Source organism: Urocampus carinirostris, chromosome 9, assembly GCF_059441175.1.
Source record: "Urocampus carinirostris isolate Australia breed hairy pipefish chromosome 9, RoL_Ucar_1.0, whole genome shotgun sequence".
Taxonomy (NCBI): Eukaryota; Metazoa; Chordata; class Actinopteri; order Syngnathiformes; family Syngnathidae; genus Urocampus; species Urocampus carinirostris.
The window spans coordinates 10,228,422-10,247,894 of record NC_142357.1 but is presented as its reverse complement, the minus strand read 5'-3'; the positions used below and the strand labels follow the sequence as shown (position 1 = coordinate 10,247,894).

The following is a 19,473-nucleotide window of genomic DNA, read 5'->3' as shown; positions in this document are numbered from 1 at the left end:
CTGTACAATGTAGTATATCAAACCTAATACTATCTGACACGTACTGTATGCCCTACTCTTGGCTGACTGATTCTGTGTATTGGATCTACTCTTTCCTTTATAAAAGTAAATGGATAGTTTTTTAAAAAGTACACTTTTTCCCAATACAGCATCTCTTCCAAATGCAGAATTTAAAAAAATATAGATAGCAGCTCAATTTTTATGTGGGTGGTTACAAAATTGAATAAAATGGACATCTGGCGCTTTCTGACATTTTCTATACTTTGTTACTGAAACACCTGAACAATGTTCAATAAAAAATGTCAATTCCTCTGGTTTGAGTGTTTCCAGTTCATGTAGTTTGTTGAATTATATATCATCCACAGGGTTGGGTAGGGTTACTTTAACTTGATTACTTTCAATTACTTTTGGATTACTCCAATACCAAATATGCTAATTTAAAATAAAATTATGACTGACAACACGTGGTAAACTTTCTCTCCTGGCTTTGATCTTTTTGATCTCCGGCAAAACTAACATAAAATGTGACAGAAACAAAATGAAAACAAATCCATTTTTGCCATTCCATGTGTTCCGTTACTCCCCAAGTCTGCGCAAAATTTAGTAATTTTATTCATATTTAGTTTCTTTTGTCTTTTATTAGCATATTTGGTATTGGAGTAATCCAAAAGTTATTGAAAGTAATCAAGTTAAAGTAACCCTACCCAACCCTGATCATCCAAAATAAATAAAACTGCAAGGTACCGCATAAGCTAATTATGTCTGACATGCGGCTTGCGGGCTGGATCCGCCCTTTTGATAGTTTAATTTCTGAGTTTGTCAAAAAAAGAAACGAGTCTTTAGGTCATTGATATCAAAAGTTGGGATTTTTTTTTTTTAATAAATGCAAACCAAATGTTTTCTCTGGCCGCAAAAATGCAGTGTAAAGATTGTGTAGAGTGATGAGTCAGTTCATGCGTTTAATTGCATTCACCGAATTATTAGAATAACAATTTTACACAGGGGTAGGGCATCTATCTATGGCTCTTTCCATGAGTATACATGGCTCACAGACAATTTTAAGTTTTAAAAACTTTTCCTTATTCTCCTTATAAATTTGAGTAACCAAAGCTTAATGAAATGAATGCAAGACATAACCAGTGCTAAAATCGACTGGTACTATCCAGTATATATATAGGGCACACTTTTAACTACAATTTACAAATAAGGTATCATACCAACAGACCCAGTTGTGGCTCTGTCCTGTTAAGAAATTATTTATATGGAAGCTCATTAAATAGTCAGTGCTCACTTTTGAGACACCTTATGATGGAAATCCACATAACAAACTGTAAATACGCCAAAGCAACAGCACAGAACCCAGAGCAATTTGTTTGGGTGAGCGGTAGGGATGGGCGGAGCTATGCAAAGAGTGCCAGCCCTCCCTCCTGTCTCTCACCCTATGCCGTCTGCGCTGAAAGTAAAAATGTCATACAAAAAAAAACAATTATTACACTGATTTAACCGGTCAATTCAACTCAACGATGCATTATCGAATCAATTGTTGAATGAAGAATTTCTGAACTACATCAGTTTTTCAGGTCAAAGCACTAGAGAACACAGTAACAATGACAAAAGAACACAACCGTGCTGGGTCTCCGAATAGTCTTTCATTAGGTAATTTTGAGTAGACTTGTACGCACATACCATAAATACAATATTCACTCATGTATTGAACAGGAGGTTAATTACTCAACTTTAGAGGCAAAGTCTATTAGAAGCAAGGTTGTGATCCGGGAGAGGCTTTTATTTGTACAAATTGTTTTAAATGATATTGTATAATTATATATATTCACAAATAATGATATACAATTGCTGCATAGCTGTTACAATACTATGGAAAGCTATATTATATTGTATCATTCTGTATAGTACAGTCCACGGCAGTAAAAGCTTTCTGTCCAAGTTCCTGTTAACCTGTTTGATTCTCTCTCCAGCTCAGTGTTTCATTCCTTAGCAGCAGATCATTCTTTTCCCTATTTTTTCTAGGGCAAATACTTTTTTCTAGAAAGCACACTATTATCTTCACATTGATTGTGTTTGAGTGGAAAGAATATCAGGACCTTATGCAATGTAAAACCAAACACAAGTTTCACAACTCATAAAAAGGGTGTAACCTTGCAGTTTATCTTTGCTTTGCTGCATCATGAGCAAATTTTCTTCTTTTATCCTTGTGCTGTGGTCCGGAGCAAAATTTCCCTCACCTCCACTTGTTTGCTGTCAGGGTCAGTCATAAGCATCGACTTTCTCCTGAACCAGTAACAAAAACTGAAAACTTCTTATATTTCAGGACCATCATTCTGCAACCTCTTCTTAGCATGCGCCTTTTATCAGTTTACAATATTCCATTTGTTTTTTTCTATCACTTGGCATTTTCTTCAACAAAGACAATTGCTTTTTGTCTCTGTCTCCTGTGTGAGTCTCACTCTCTTGTCCTCCCGTACCACGTCTCTGTACAGTAGAGATTTCTGGGCTTTTAGCCTGCAGGCCAGCGCCATGAAGATTGAGTCCACGTTTTGACTCTCTCTCGGGTCTTTTGCCGACGTCTCAAACAGCAGCATGTTGTGAGAGTCTGCAAACTTCAAGGCCATGTTGGAAGGCACCTAGAGAATGATTATGATGTATTAGTATCACATGTTCCACGTTGGCCGTCTCAATTGGCCAATGGGTGAGTGTGTTTGGTATCCATGTTGGCGCTTGGTAGGACGTGAATTTACTTTGGACTGTTTACCGGAAAATCATAATATATAGAATACATTATTTATTGTATTTGTGGGCAAGGTATTTAAATTGAATAGTCCAATAATATATATATTTTTAACCCGAATCAGAGCATAAAATGTAGGTTTCTGTGCATGATTACCGTTGATATGCAGTCAGGGGAGGCTGTTGAGGCAGTGATTGAATATTACAGCCTGACTCCATGCGACTACTAATCAGGTCTTTTATTAAGTCTTTGTTTCTGTTGGGCCGTAAAGTTCAAGATCATTTTATGCAGTTATCGTCCAATAACTATCAGCCCGAGATTTATTGTGCATCCCTAAAAGAATAGCATATATATTTCAATTTTATATCGAATCGAATAATATTACCGCTATTCTCTCGTTAAAAACACCTACCGATTAAAAAAAAACTAAAACAAAAAACGCTTTTTCCAATTCAAATAAATATTATTCTTGTCTTGAGACATGTAGTTCAGTCCTTATGCATAAATAAACTGCTCCAATGATCGTATCAGATTTCCTTTTTGGTAAAAGTTTGGTATTTCAGGTTTTAAACGTGCACATGTTATTGTTTTTTTTATAATTCCGGAGACGCATTGTGTTTCGCGCGTAAAAATCTACTGCTTTTTAATGTCAAAAGGTTGGCATGTATGCATCAGTATAGGCCGATACTACAGGCTTTGTCGTTATGGTACCAAAAGTTAAAAAAATAGTGTCGAGACACCCCTAAAGTAAACATAGTCGTGGTTTTCTTTGCTTCAAAAAACTATGAGCTCATTCCACTGCTGCTCTTCTTTGTGAAGTCAACAAGAATAATCTCCTTTGAGTGGGGGAACTGATTAATCCATATTTATGTACCCATTGTAGTCCTGGTTACTTAAGTATGCCACACCTGAAATAATCCCATTTTCCAATCACGAAAGATAAGAAGGAAATTAAAAGAGTTGTGTTCAAAGAGTCTGTCATGCAACACTTTCAACTCAAATTGTGAGTCTGAATTTTAAGAAATGATTTCATGGACAATTAAATTGCTCTTCTTATTTTTATCTTCTGGCTTTTGCTTCATGAAAGACATAAATCTACTGACCTGTATTTGGTCCACTAAGTCACACTTGTTCCCAACCAGGACTCGAGGCACTAATGCTGACACCCGATGACCGTTACACTCCTGAAATGTAGAAATTTCTTGATTCAGTAAAATTTAAATGTCTAGTTTATATTATCAAGCATTAAATGTAAAACATTTCTTTGTTGTGTTAAAAATCCATATGTTAGAATGTGAATTGTCTTTATTGTCAATGTTAACAATTCAGTGAACATTGTATACGATAGTAGACATGACACTCGCGGATAAACACATAATAAAGACAAGGTTATATTTAAAAAGCTTTCCTAACAGATTCATGTAAGAGATGGAGACAACTCTGCTAACTTTAAAGATGAGTATAATAATCAGTTGTACCTCAATCCATGTTTGCAGATTTCGAAAGGAAGTCATTTTGGTGACATCATATACGAAGACTACTGCGTGAACATTCCTGTAGTAGTGTTCCACCATGGATTTCCGAAATCGCTCCTGGCCTGCTGTGTCCCACACCTGGACCTGGAGGTTGAATATGAGTTTTTGTTTTTTTCATATGAAAGACAAAAAACTAACAATAGTAGATCCATACATACAACATTGTTTAGGAACCTGACTGATGTGATATATCTTTATCTCTTAACTATTGTATGAATTCTGCCTAGACATTGCAAAGCTTAGCAGATACACACTGTGTCTTCATTGACAAAGGCATTGGCAATAAATTCTACTTATTGAGTGTAATTAATCCAGTTCACTTCATATAGAAATAATAGAAGCCATACCAACTTTTACTATAAGTGACAAAAGGTCTATCCCATCTGACTTCAGGCTGAACTTGTCATCAGTCAATCGCAGAAGAAATAACGAGATAGACAACTGTTATCTCCAAATGTTAACACAATCAGGTGCCTCATTGAATGTATCCATAGAATTTTATATGTAGTTTATAGTCAATGTAAACTATTAATGCTTTTTTTGGAATTGGGTCACAACTAATGTAGGGTATTCTTGGCTTGGAAGTGAAAACAGTCTTCAACATATTTTCTTGTTTAAAATATTAGAAAATGGCATTTTGATTTGTAAATGGGCATCCAAAAGGCTTTGCCATAATCTTGACCCTGTGCCCATTTATTTTTAGTGATGCACCAATCCACAGCAGTTCTGTAAGTTAAATATGTTTGACAATTTTAATTGACCTAACGCATTTATTAAAAAATTGGGTGAAACAAAAATATGATAATGCATTGTGTAGTCAGTAAAGCAATTGATTGTTGTGTCTTTTGGACATTAGTCAGTGTTATGTTCGTCAGAGAAAATTCTAATCTACCTTATTCGAGAAAGGATTCCCCTGAAACCATGTCATTTAATGTTGTTGTTGTTTTCTTTGTTTTATTTTGTTTTAAAATAGACTAGACAGTAATTGCCAGTAAACAAAGAAATGAAAAAAGGTAAGGCTAATGACTTATTTATAGACAAATCCTTATTCTAAAGCATTTTTTGATTGTTAAAATATAGCTTTTTCTAAACCACTGGTCACAAAACGTAAATATGGTATATACATTATGAGTCAGTTACTGGTGTAGTCCATAAAATGTTAGAATATGGGCAAACATCATAATCAGACTTATCTGGAATCAAAGTCACCTCAATTTAAAAATTATCTATCTCAATTTTTAAATGTTTCTTGTCTTATTTTATTTCTTGTAAAGAGGATTACCTCATGTGCGGTCCCTTCTCAAGGTTTCTTCATTTTCCTCATGTTGAGCTTTTTGAGTTTTTCCTTGCCCTCATGTAGGTTTTAGATCAGGGGATGGTGTAATAATAGTCTGTGGATTGCAATAATCTGTGGTCTGTGCAGCCCTTTGAGACTCTTTGTGATTAACGGCTGTACAAATAAACATGACTTGACTTGACTTAATTTTTCTTGGCAGAAAAATGAGAAGCAAATTGGCACCAAGTCTGGTCACTTTGAGTCTCTATAGTTTATATTTTTCCTTGTGCCTATACTTGTCTTCTTTCGCACTACACAATGAAATGACATCTATTGGCCAAAAATTCTACATTGTCCCTTTAAATAGAGTAATTTCACAGAATAAGTTTCTATTTTATTTTATCAACCCACGTCAAAGAATGTAAAAAAAAAATGTCTGAACAGTTTTCCCTCAGACCAACAACAACAAAGAGACATCTCGTCAATAGGGTTCTGAAGTCTGTCCGTAAACATTTTGATTGTGGGATCATTTGTTCAATTAAACAACGAGGCCTTCATACACACGGAGAGTGCGGGTTAGGGGGAGGGTACAGGGAAACGCCTCCGATTCACTTCCATCCCAGAGCCGTAATATTACCTTGATCGTCTCCCCTTCGATTTCCACCGCCTTCTCCCTAAAGTCCACGCCGATGGTGGCCTCCGTCTGGTCGGGAAAGCTCCCACCGGTGAAGCGGAAGGTCAGGCACGTCTTGCCCACGTTGGAATCCCCAATGACGATGATCTTAAAGATCCGAGTCTGGATGCTCAACTCCAAGGAGGAGGCGCTCAGATCCACCGAGGACGTGAAGCTAGCGCCGGCGTCGTTGCCGCTGCTGCTAGCCCGGCTCCGGTTCCTGTAAACGTCCGTAGATGATGTCAGGATGGTCACATTGTCGTCCGCTCGGCTGGCTCTCGTCGACCTTCTTCCGCGGCTATCCTCCTCCGGCGAATCGTTGGTCATTTTGCCGAAAACCGGAATGCGCGAGTGGAGAGGAGATAAGAACAAATGGAAGGATGGATTGAAGCGAAGGGTGGGGGAAAGGAACAGAGCGGAGGAGAGCAAAGGAGGAGGGGACTGGATCTGTCGTATCAGCGAGATTCTCTGTTGGGGGCAAGGAAGTTGAAAGTGCACTTTTTTTTCTGTGCCAATGAATTGAGAGGAATGGGATACTTCATAAACATGATTGTACTATCAGTGTGGTTCTCAAGTTGGGGTGCGTGTACACCTGGAGGTAAACCCCGGGGCTCTAAGGATTATGTATGATTTTGAATCAAAACTAGTGAAAGTAATAGTTAAACCCCTTAAAAACCCTAATGGGCTCGTTGGACTTTTGATAAACAAATACGTGCATGTCTCTACGATGTCACCAGTCAATAAAATATGTCATGCCACATTTCATTGGAAAGCTTAAACTCTTGGGATTCAAGATATGACCATTTCAAAATATACTCATCAAAGAAACTTCACGCTCAGTCAGAAACAAGGTACCTGATAACTATAAAGCCGTGAAAGCTCACCTTGTCACGACCAGAACCGAAGGAGGACCCAGATGGGTAACGTTACTCACAAGTTTATTGAAATATAGAGGAAAGGCAGCGCCAGCGATCCGGTGCTCGCTGGACGCAAGCCGCTCACGGGATCGGAGCGATTTCCAAATGCGGAAGTGGATCTTCCGGAGCAGGAAGTTAGACGGAAAAACACGTCGTTAGCCGGGACGGGAGTTTAGAACGTGGTCGGGGTCAAAAAACGGGTCGTAGCAGGAGATAAACGGGGAAATCAGGAACAAACGAGTAAAAACCGGGTGACAAAACGAGACCGACGGGAGTCAAAAAAAGCTTGCCTTGTGAAAACAGAGGTTTGCTGACGGACTGACAACAGGTGAGTGAAAGGACGGACCTCAAATAGGACGGGGAACCAATCAGCTAACCAGCAGCAGCTGGCGCCAAACGAGCGGGCACAGGTGAGTGTAATGAGTAATCATGACACACCTAGTCCCCAAGGAAGTCAGATGATGAATTAATATCCAGCAATAATGGAGTCATTCAAACTAGGATCGCCCAGTGAATCCAACCGTGTAACACATTTACTCCAAAACACACAATAATGCGACTATAACAAAAAAAAAAAGGTCTGCCAAAAAGCATATCTGCATATTTGGATGTTCCTTGTGGTGGGGTTTTGGGGTTTTTAAGGGTTATTGTTCTATCTTCGTTATTCATTATCCATTATCCGTTATCGGTCAGTTCATAATACGCTACAAAGCCTAGGAGTCGGGACACTTACTCTCAGCCAAAAGGCCAAGCTAAGGTCCTAGCCCTAAAGCCTTGCTGCGATCATTGCGAATGCACCGTTCCCGGAGGTACTGCAATACCGGGCCGATGCGTGGAGTGGACAGAGCAAGCTCTTAAAAGATCAAGCTAAGGTCCTAGCATTAATCGGTTTGTTTCACTCCCTGCAAAACCTCCCTTAAAAAAGAAACAGACTCATAAATTTATTCAAGTAGTCAGTCTCTGACCTTTTGATTGACACCACTCTCGGCCACTAGCAGACTTTTTCTAAACGTCCACAGCCCGCATTAGCCTATACGCGCCTGTTTGATAAAACCATGCTCCCCTCCTGTAGCTCCAAATATCTCCAGCCAGTAGTAACCGAATTGAATGATGATTAAAACATTGGTTGGCTGAAGAAATTCCCAAGATAATTTTTATGCCATTTTCCCGGCGTGTATTCAAATCAAAGCCGAAAATGAATGTGCACAACGTGATTCATTTTTACACATCATTATTACGCACATACAGTGCATCCGGAAAGTATTCACAGCGCTTCCCTTTTTCCACATTTTGTTATGTTACAGCCTTATTCCAAATTGTATTAATTTAATCTCTTATCTCAAAATTCTACACAAAATACTCCATTATGACAATGTGAAAGTTTTTTTTTTTTTTACTTTTTTTGAATTTATTAAAAATAGAAAACTAAGAAATCACATTTATATAAGTATTCACAGCCTTTGCCATGAAGCTCAAAATTGAGCTCAGGTGCATCTTTTTTCCACTGATCATCCTTAAGATCTTTCTACAGCTTAATTGGAGTCCACCGGCAGTAAATTCTGTTGATTGGACCTGATTTGGAAAGGCACACACCTGTCTATATAAGGTCCCACAGTTAAGTGTGCATGTCAGAGCACAAACACCAAGCATGAAGTCAAAAGAACTGTCTGTAGACCTGCAAGACAGGATTGTCTTGAGGCACAAATCTGGGGAAGGATACAGAAAAAATTCTGCTGCTTTGAAGGTCCCAATGAGCACAGTGGCCTCCATTATTCGTAAATGGAAGACATTTGGAACCACCAGGACTCTTCCTAGAGCTGGCCGGCTTCTAAACTGAGCGATCGGGGAAGAAGGGCCTTAGTCAGGGTGGTGACCAAGAACCCGAAGGTCACTCTGTCAGAGCTCCAGCGTTCCTCTGTGGAGAGAGGAGAGCGTTCTAGAAGGAAAACCATCTCTGCAGTAATCCACCAATCAGGCCTGTATGGTAGAGTGGCCAGACGAAAGTCACTCCTTAGTAAAAGGAACATGGAAGCCCGTCTGGAATTTGCCAAAAAGCACCTGAATGACTCTCAGACCATGAGAAACAAAATTCTCTGGTCTGATGAGACAAAGATTGAACTCTTTGGTGTGAATGCCAGGTGCCATGTTTGGAGGATATCAGGCACCGCTCATCACCAGGCCAATACCATCCCTACAGTGAAGCATGGTGGTGGCAGCATCATACTGTGGGGATGTTTTTCAGCAGCAGGAACTGGCAGACTAGTCAGGATAGAAGGAAAAATGAATGCAGCAATATATAGAGATATCCTGGATGAAAACCTGCTCCAGAGCGCTCTTGACCTCAGGCTGGGCCGAAGGTTCATTTTTCAGCAGGACAACGACCCAAAGCACACAGCCAAGATCTCAAAAGATTGGCTTCAGAACCACTCCGTGAATGTCCTGGAGAGGCCCAGCCAGAGTCCAGACTTGAATCCGATTGAACATCTCTGGAGAGATCTGAAAATGGCTGTGCACAAACGTCTCCCATCCAACCTGATTGAGCTTGAGACTTATTGCAAAGAAGAATGGGCAAAACTGCCTAAAGAAAGGTGTGCTAAACTTGTGGGATCATATTCAAAAAGACTTGAGGCTATATTTGCTGCCAAAGGTGGATCAACAAAGTATTAAGCAAAGGCTGTGAATACTTTTGTAAATGTGATTTCTTAATTTTCTATGTTTAATACATTCCAAAAAAGTAAAAAAAAAAAAATTTCACATTGTCATAATGGAGTATTTTGTGTAAAATTTTGAGATAAGAGATTAGATTAATACAATTTGGAATGAGGCTGTAACATAACAAAATGTGGAAAAAGTGAAGCGCTGTGAATACTTTCCGGATACACTGTATGGGCACAATCATTGATTGACTTCTGGAAATAGAAGACAAACATTTACAACTATTTCACAAATTAAAAACAATGGCCAAAAGAAAATACACACTTGCAAAGGTTTTAGTGTTGTAAACTGGTCTTCTCCATATGGCCACTTTTAGAAACGCCTAAACCTACCATAAGAAAAATGTGTAAAATAAAATGTTTTGTTTTTCAGATTGTGATCAAATTTGACAAGGTACCAGATAAGGTTTCAAGTGATTGTCTTAACTGTTTTACAGCTAAGGTGCCTATGCTACACTCAGTTGTAGGCATTTAATTGCAAAAAACTAATACATTTAGGCGAGGATAGAAATATTTTATATATGTGTGTTACAACTCAGATTACTTAATCTTAGTAGCACTTGCAGTGGTTATTTGTTACCTTTCAAATGAGACCAGAAGTGTCCGTATTCCTCAAATAGTTCAAAAAAAAGCATTCAATTTACTTTGGGTACGTCTTGGATTAGGATTTTGGGCGAATTTTACAGGAACGTTAAGGAGTTAAAGGGACAGTGTGTAATATTTAGTGCCTCCTAGTGGTGGGATAATTTTTTCATTCAATTCAACAAAAAAAAAGTTTTGGGGAATCCCAGCCAAAAATCCATGAACTATCATACCAACGTTATTTTTTATATAAAAAAAAGAATCACAGGTCAGGAAATTTTTATTTCTTTTACACAGTGGATACCCTACTTAGGTCACCGCCATGTTTGTCCGTCTTTCCTGCTGCCACACTGTGCCTTGTGGCACAGGTTCTCGCTTGCACCAGACAACACAGTGCCATCCAGTGGTCAAAAATGATGCCATCATTTAAAAGAGCACAGTGTGTATTATTTAGTGCCTCCTAGTGGAGAAAAAAGACAATTAAAAAACAATATTGATTTATACTGGTACAAAATGCCGCAGCGAGGCTTTTAACTAGGACAAAAAAGTACGATCACCGGTCTTCTGGTGATCCCAAGAGCAAAGAAGTGTTCTGCTGGTTCGAGAGCGTTCTCCATCCGGGCACCGGTGCTGTGGAATGCTCTTCCCCCTGAGATCCGATCTGCAACCTCAGTGGAAATGTTTAAATCTAAACCTAAAACTCACTTCTACTCCATAGCATATGAATAACCTACACTTCTCGTCGGCTGAAAAATAGTCTGTGTAATATAGTGTAATAATCTGTGAAGCCCTTTGAGACTCTTCGTGATTTAGGGCTATACAAATAAAAATGACTTGACTTGACTTGACTTGACTTATACCAGTGGCCTACAACGCAGGTACCAGGTAAGAACACCCGACTAGCCCAACAACAGGATCTAGAAATAGCTCAACAGTGATGGTTCATTGGGATTTACGGGTAAATTTGATCTCTAACTGACATGATGTTTTGGTGATTGACTTAATTTCTAGCAATTCATGGGTCATGGATCCCTTTACCACCAGATGTCGTCAGGGCAGTGCTTCCTGTGGTGTGTTTTGGGCAAGTACAGCCCCGCGGTTCCCATCTCTTCTCTCCCACACAAATCCGATATGGCGGCTTCATCATTTGGTCACCGTTCTTTTTGACAGTACAGTGGCATCCAGCTTTTCAGAGATGCGCAGGACGTTGTCGGCATTTGTGTGACAATACTCATACTAGATCCTCAATCACTGGGGAAAAACGACTTAGTTGTGAAATTTTGAGTATATAATTGTAAAACATAGAAATGACATAAGTTGTAATTTTAGAAATGGGTATTAAAAAGGGTAGCCCTTTGTGCCCATCAGTAACAAAAAGTAGCTCTCAGCTTTAAAAAAAGATTGGATACCTCTTACGTAAACGATAATAAAGAAATACATTAAGTAACTTATTAATGTGCATTTTCTTTAAATACTCACAGGTAAAGAAATTTGTATTTATTTTCATAACATGAGGCTCACCTAGACGGAGCTGACATGATTGTCCACCATCTTGCTGTTAAGGGTAAAAAGAATGTCGCCAGATATCAGTCTCAAGGGGGCATATTAAACGTATGGGGGTGCACAATTATTATTACCCACAAAAAACAGATCTGGCGTCCAGTGAAGCGACAATTTTCAAAAATGCCTTCACATCTCAGCACAATATTTTTTCTTAACAGTAATTTAACATCCCCATTCATTTTCAAGTTCCCAATTGTTAAACGGTCACTATAAGGCAGCCTATTGTGAATACCAATACCTTGAAAAGGCTGGTATCGACCCTGATACTTAGTATCACTACCTGGCCATCCATAATTATATTAAATCAAACATAATAAATGCAATGTAAACGATTTACTTCAAACAGAATGTATTTTTAGCAACTTGTGTGGTCAAGAAAGTGTGTGACTCTAGTCATGTGACCTGATTAGCTGCATATCATCACATTCCATGAAGCAACATGGCCCTAATGCACAGAATTGCTGTGTAGCCAGATTCCAGACCTGATTAGGAAAAGGGGGTTCCTAATTCACAAAATACAAATGCACTGTGAGGAAGTACAGTTCATATCATTAGTTGGTATGTAGTAAAATATGATAAGATTTCGATTTTTAAGCCATACTTCCAACAGTGAGAAATAACCAGCAGCATATGTCCCATAATCTGCAAGTACATTTATGCTTCTATTTGTTATGAATGTCAATCAGGTATTTTATGCGGGAAAAATAGTTACACGTGTCTGTGGTTATATATACAGTGGCCTGCGAAACTATTTGGTCCCCTTGAACTTTGTGACCTTTTGCCACATTTCAGACTTCAGACATAAAAATATAAAACCGTAATTTCTTGTGAAGCATCAACAATAAATGGGACACAATCATGAAGTGGAACACACATTATTTGGTATTTTCAACTTTTTTAGCAAATAAAAAAGGAAAAAGTGGGTGTGCAAAATGATTCAGCCCCCTTGAGTTCATACTTTGTAGCGCCACCTTTTGCTGAGATCACAGCTGCAAGTCACTTGGGGTATGTCTTTATCAGTTTTGCACATCCAGAAACTGATATGTTTGCCCATTTCTCCTTGCGAAACAGCTCGAGCTAAGTGGGGTTAGATGGAAAGCGTTGGTGAACAGCAGTATTCAGTTCTTTTCACAGATTCTCAAATGGATTGAAGTCTGGACTTTGACTTGGCTATTCTAACACCTTGATATGTTTTTGGTGAGCCGTTCCATTGTTTGCTTTATGCTTTGGATCATTGTCTTATTGGAAGACAAATCTCCATTCCAGTCTCAGGCCTTTTGCGGACTCCATCAGGTTTTCTTCCAGAATGGTCCTGTATTTGGTTCCATCCATCTTCCCATAAATTTTAACCATCTTCCCTGTCCCCGCTAAAAAAAAAGCGTGCCCAAACCATGATGTTGCCACCACCATGTTTGACTGCGTGGATGGTGTGTTGAAGGTGTTGAGCTGTGCTGCTTTTGAGCCAAACATAACGTCTTGTATTGTTGCCAAAAAGTTTTATTTTGGTCTCATCTGACCACAGCATCTTCTTCCACATGTTTGGTGTGTCTCCCAGTTGGCTTGTGGCAAACTTTAAACAACACTTTTTATGGATATCTTTAAGAAATGGCTTCCTTCTTGCCACTCTTCCATAAAGGCCAGATTTGAGCAGTACACGATTGATTGCTGTCCTATGGACCGATTCTTCCACCTCAACTGTAGACCTCTGCAGTTCATCTAGAGTGATCATGGGCCTCTTGGCTGCATCTCTGATCACGTGTCTCCTTGTTTGAGCTGAAAGTTTTGGGGGATGGCACGATCTTGGTAGATTTGCAGTGGTCTGATACTCCTTTTATTTCAATATTATTGCTTGCACAGTGCTCCTTGGGATGTTCAAAGCTTAGCAAATCTTTTTGAATCCAAATCCAGCTTTAAACTTCTCCACAACAGTATCTCGGACCTGCCTGGTGTGTTCCTTGTTCTTCATGATGCTCTCTGCGCTTTAGACAGACCTCTGAGACTATCACGGTGCAGGTGCATTTATACAGAGACTTGATTACACACAGGTGGATTCCATTTGTCATCGTTAGTCATTTAGATCAACATTGAATCATTCAGGGATCCTCACTGAACCTCTGGACAGAGTTTGCTGCACTGAAAGTAAAGGGGCTGAATAATTTTGCACACCCACTTTTTCATTTTTGATTCGTTGAAAAAGTTTAAAATATCCAATAAAGTGTGTTTAACTTCATGATTGTGTCCCACTTATTGTTGGTTCTTCACAATACATTATAGTTTTATATCTTTAAATTTGAAGTCTGAAATGTGGCAAAAGGATACAAAGTATATATATATCTATATATATATATATATATATATATATATATATATATATATATATATATATATATATATATATATATATATATATATATATCATCTCATCTCATCAGCTGCACCGCTTTATCCTCAGTAGGGTCGCGAGGGTGCCGGAGCCCATCCCAGCAATCATCGGGCAGTGGGCAGGGGAAACCCTGAACTGGTTGCCAGCCAATCGCAGGGCACACTGGGACAAACAACTCGCTCGCTCATTCACACCTAGGGACAATTTGGACCGGCCAATCCACCTGAAATGCATGTCTTTTTGAATGTGGGAGGAAACCGGAGTGCCCGGAGGAAACCCACGCAAGCACGGGGAGAACATACAAACACCCCACAGTAAGTCCGGTAGCTGGAATTGAACCCACACAGGAGGTTCCCAAGACCTTAGAACTGTGCCGCACACGCGCTAACCACTGCGCCGCTGTGCTGCCCATATATATATATATATATATATATATATATATATATATATATATATATATATATATGTATGTATATATATATATATATATATATATATATATATATATATATATATATATATATATATATATTATATATATATATACATATATATATAGATATATATATATGCGGAGGATGAGGAGAGCCCACCTGCCCCCACCCTCCCTCATCACATTTTACAGGGGCACTATAGAGAGTATCCTGACCAGCTGTATCTCTGTGTGGTGTGGAGGCTGCAGCGCTTCCGACTGGGGTAGTGTGAGGAAGGTGACGAGGACAGCAGAGAAAATCATCGGGACTTCTCTCCCCTCCATTCAGGACATTGGCCAGAAGCGCTGCCTATCCCAAGCCAAGAACATTATCAGGGACCCCTCTCACCCCCATCATGGACTGTTCACTCTGCTAGCCTCTGGGAGGTACTGCAGTGTGCGGTGTAGGACCACCAGGTTCCACAATTCCCTGGCCATTAGACTGTTAAATGGTCAATCAAACACATCGTAAATCTAAACTGCTGCTAATCTGTACATCTGTTGGTTTTGTTTGACTTTTTTGCACTACTGGCAGTTCTTTATAGCTAGCCTCTCCTTGCACGTCTCTTCTCCTCTGCACTATTGTACTACAGTGTTATTGTTACTGTTTACCTGACTTGTTTACCTGACTGCCCATTTTGCACATCTGGTTAGCTGCTCCTCTTGCACTCTTTGCACTACTCTTTGCACTACTGTAAAATACTATATATAGCCATAATTATTTACTCAATACTCTAACTCAATACAACATTTTATTTATATCTGTACATTCCAGGAAACTGTGCGGGTCAGATGTATCGGCATTTTGTTCTGTATACACGTGTACTAGAATGACAATATAGTATGGACACAGCGAAAAAGAAAGCAAATGTTGAAGGGTGTTGAAAGACAGGAGTGAACTTTGAGAAACGGAGAAAAGTGTTCTGGAAAGAAGTGAAAAGAGTAAGAAAGTCTGGAAAGGAAGAGAAAGTGAAATATAAGGATGGTAGATTTCTGGTAAGTGGTAGTTCAGTCAGGACGAGATGCGCAGAGTATTTTGAGTAGTTGCTGAATGTGGAGGATGGGAGAGAAGTGAGAGTCGAGGCGATCGATGGTATGGAGAGAATGCCCGTGTTTGGTGATTTAAATGTGAAGCCTGTGGAAACATGGGAGGTGGAAGAGGCTGAAATGAAAGGGGGGAAGGTGCCTGGGTTGGATGGTTGTACTGCTAAATGCAGGTGCTGGAAGAAGTTGAAAGCTTCATGTACTTGGGTTGTGATGTGGCTGCAGTTGGTGGAATGGAGTGCGAGGTATTGCATAGAGTGAATCAAGAAAGCAAGGTTTTGGGTGCTCTGAGGAGAGTGATGAGCAACAAGAGTATGAGTATGGATGTTAAGAGGGGACTGTATGAGAGTGTGATTTTGCCGACTGTGTTGTATGGTGCAGAAACCTGGAGCCTGAACGCAGATGTAAGAAGGAAATTAAACGTTTTTGAGATGAAGTGTTTGAGGAGTATCTTAGGAGTGACAAGATTGGATAGATTGAGAAATTAAATTATGAGAGACAGAACTGGAGTAGTAGTGAAACTGAGCAAGCGTGTGGATAAGAGAGTACTCGGTTGGTTTGGACACATGGAGAGGATGGATAAGGAGCGAATGATGAAGAGGATATATAGAGCAGAAGTAAATGGAAGGAGACCAAGAGGAAGGCAGCGATTGACGTGGATGGATAGTGTTATGAGTGCACTGAAGGAAAGAGGTATAATTATAATGGAAGCTAGAGCTCTTAATGGAAGGTAGAGCTCTTGTTAGTGATAGAAAGGAGTGTTGTGAAAGGATAGTGGGATTGTGGACTCGTTCTAAAGTATGGGCTGGGCACCCTTATGATGCGGCAGGGGTAAACCAGTGAAAGCTGTCGGGCCCAGGGGTTCAACAGAGGAGTGTGTTGTGTCACCCTGACCCGAGTGACACGACCGCTTTCTTGTGTCCCGTTTCATCTGGAGGGACGAAAGCATGACCATCTTAGGTGCCGAGGTGCCTCACTTGTTTGGGTGTTTGGGCATTTGGGTCGGCCATAGTCCAAAAATGTTTGCGTGTGTTTTTTGCTATTATTTTCCCTTTTTTATTGTCTTTATTATTGTATGTGTTTGTCTTGCTGTTGGTCACCCCCCTTCAGGGATATGACCAAGGTAGATATATATATATATAAGGCAGCACGGCGGTGCAGTGGTTAGCGCTTGTTCAAATCCAGCTCCAGACTTCCTGTGCGGAGTTTGTATGTTCTCCCCGTGCTTGCGTGGGTTTCCTCCGGGCACTCCGGTTTCCTCCCACGTTCCAAAAACATGCATTTCAGGTGAATTGGCCGGTCCAAATTGTCCCTAGGTGTGAATGAGCGAATGAGTTGTCTGTCCCTGTGTGCCCTGCGATTGGCTGGCAACCAGTTCAGGGTGTCCCCTGCCCACTGCCCGGAGATGGCTGGGATGGGCTCCAGCCCCCCCGCGACCCTAATGAGGAAAAAGCGGTATGGCTAATGAGATGAGATGAGATATATATATATATATATACACACACACCTTTTTTTCAATATTAGGTTCTCGAAGCATGTCTTAAGAATGACATTTCAAAGTAAATGTATCAAAAAAAAGAAAATCCGCGTCACTCAGCATTTACAAAAGTGAAAGCCTAATAAAAAAAAAGTTTCCAGACATCTAAGCCTCTTTCCCTCCATTCTGAGCTCTGACACACACTCTTTTTTGCATACTGCCAAATACTGATTATAAACTTAACTGTATGGGTCTTTGTGAAACGTGGTTACGCCCGGATGAGCACTTAGCGCTAAATTATGCCTCTCCCCCAGACTACGAGAGTAGTCATATAGCACGCACGCTGAAAAGGGGTGGTGGTGTTGCGCTAATCTCTGAAAAATCGCTCAAATTTAATACACGTACCTCTAATAATTACAAAACGTTTGAGGCTCTTGTGATGCGGTCCCCTCAATTGTCAATTGATGTAATAACTATCTATCGTGCACCTGGGCCATACACAACTTTCTTAGACGAATTTGCTGAACTTTTGTCTGAACTAGTAACCTATGCAGACAAAATTATAATTATGGGAGACTTTAACATTCATATGAACTCCCCACACAGTTCACTTACTATTGCGTTTAGTTCTCTAATTGATGCATTTGGTTTTACTCAACTGGTTGACTTGCCAACCCATAAAAATGGGAACACGCTAGACTTGATTCTGACTCGAGGAGTTTTAACCTCAAACATTATGGTGCTACCGTGTACTACTGTTATCTCTGATCATTATTTAGTGACATTTGAGGTGCTAACTAAATGTAGAGTTAATAAAGCTGAGGGATTTAGCGGACGCAATATAAGCACTGGCACAGTTTCTGAGCTCTTTGAACTCCTTCCTGGAGCAGTTGCGTCCTTTCCTAAATACAATGGCTCGATTGACTCACTCATGAATGAGTTCAATACCACCCTGACTAGTGTGCTGGATTCAATAGCGCCCATAAAACTAAAATCACGTCCTAAAAGACGCACACCTTGGTTTACTGATGAAACTAGAACCCTTAAAAAAGAATGCAGGAAATGGGAGAGAAAATGGCGCGCTACCAAGCTTGAGGTTTTCCATCAAACCTGGTGTGACAGCTTGTTAAAGTATAAAGCGGCCCTTGCCTCTGCAAAATCGGCCTACCTTTCGAAGGTGATTGCGTCTCAAAAGAACAACCCCAAAGCCCTTTTTGACACTGTAGCATCGCTTACAAGGCAACAGCCTATCGCAGACAGTTCGACACACTCTGCTCAGGAGTTAATGGTCTTCTTCACTAAGAAGATTCAATGCATACAGGAAGAAATTGCAAAAGATATTGTTAGTACCACACGTATTAAAGGACTGAAATTTACAGATGCACGACAGGGTGGCTGCCCTGGGAAAATGGCCGGTTTTAGTGAACTGTCACTTGGTGATCTCAAACAAGTGGTGAATGCGGCCAAACCGACAACTTGCCAGTTCGACCCGCTCCCAGGTTCACTTATTAAAAGTCTTTTTAGCGTCCTTGGGCCTTCAGTTCTAAATATTATAAATACATCACTCTCCTCAGGTGTAGTTCCAGCAGCTTTTAAGTCCGCCGTTATTAAACCCACACTGAAACGACCCAACCTTGATCCAGAAATATTAAGTAATTACAGACCTGTGTCAAACCTACCTTTCCTCTCTAAAGTACTCGAAAGAGTAGTGGCACAGCAGCTGAATGCTTTCATATCGGAGAATAACCTTTTTGAATCCATGCAATCAGGATTCAGGGCTAACCACTCTACTGAGACAGCTCTGATCAAGGTAACAAATGATCTCCTAATGTCAATGGATTCTGGCGCTTCATCACTTTTGCTGCTGCTGGATCTTAGTGCTGCTTTTGACACAGTGCGCCACAATATCCTACTAGAACGGTTGGAAAAATGGATTGGTCTCTCAGGAGCCGTCCTCTCGTGGTTCAAATCCTACCTCTCAGATAGGACGCACTGTGTTAAATATGGTGAAACGACATCTGAGCCCTTTAATGTTACCTGCGGTGTTCCGCAGGGTTCAGTGCTCGGCCCCCTACTTTTCAACATTTACAT

At 40.1% G+C, this 19,473-nt stretch overlaps 1 protein-coding gene across 1 annotated transcript; it reads right to left on the bottom strand.

Moving 5' to 3' along the window:
• Window positions 1-1,630: 1,630 nt before the first annotated feature.
• Window positions 1,631-6,620, bottom strand: rab33a (RAB33A, member RAS oncogene family). The gene is made up of 4 exons (XM_088344500.1): window positions 6,195-6,620; window positions 4,225-4,365; window positions 3,850-3,930; window positions 1,631-2,642 (listed from the first exon to the last, which is right to left on the bottom strand). Exons 1-4 carry the CDS (start codon window positions 6,555-6,557, stop codon window positions 2,418-2,420), a joined length of 810 nt encoding a protein of 269 aa, XP_088200626.1. The 5' UTR covers window positions 6,558-6,620; the 3' UTR covers window positions 1,631-2,417.
• Between the last annotated feature and the right edge of the window lie 12,853 nt (window positions 6,621-19,473).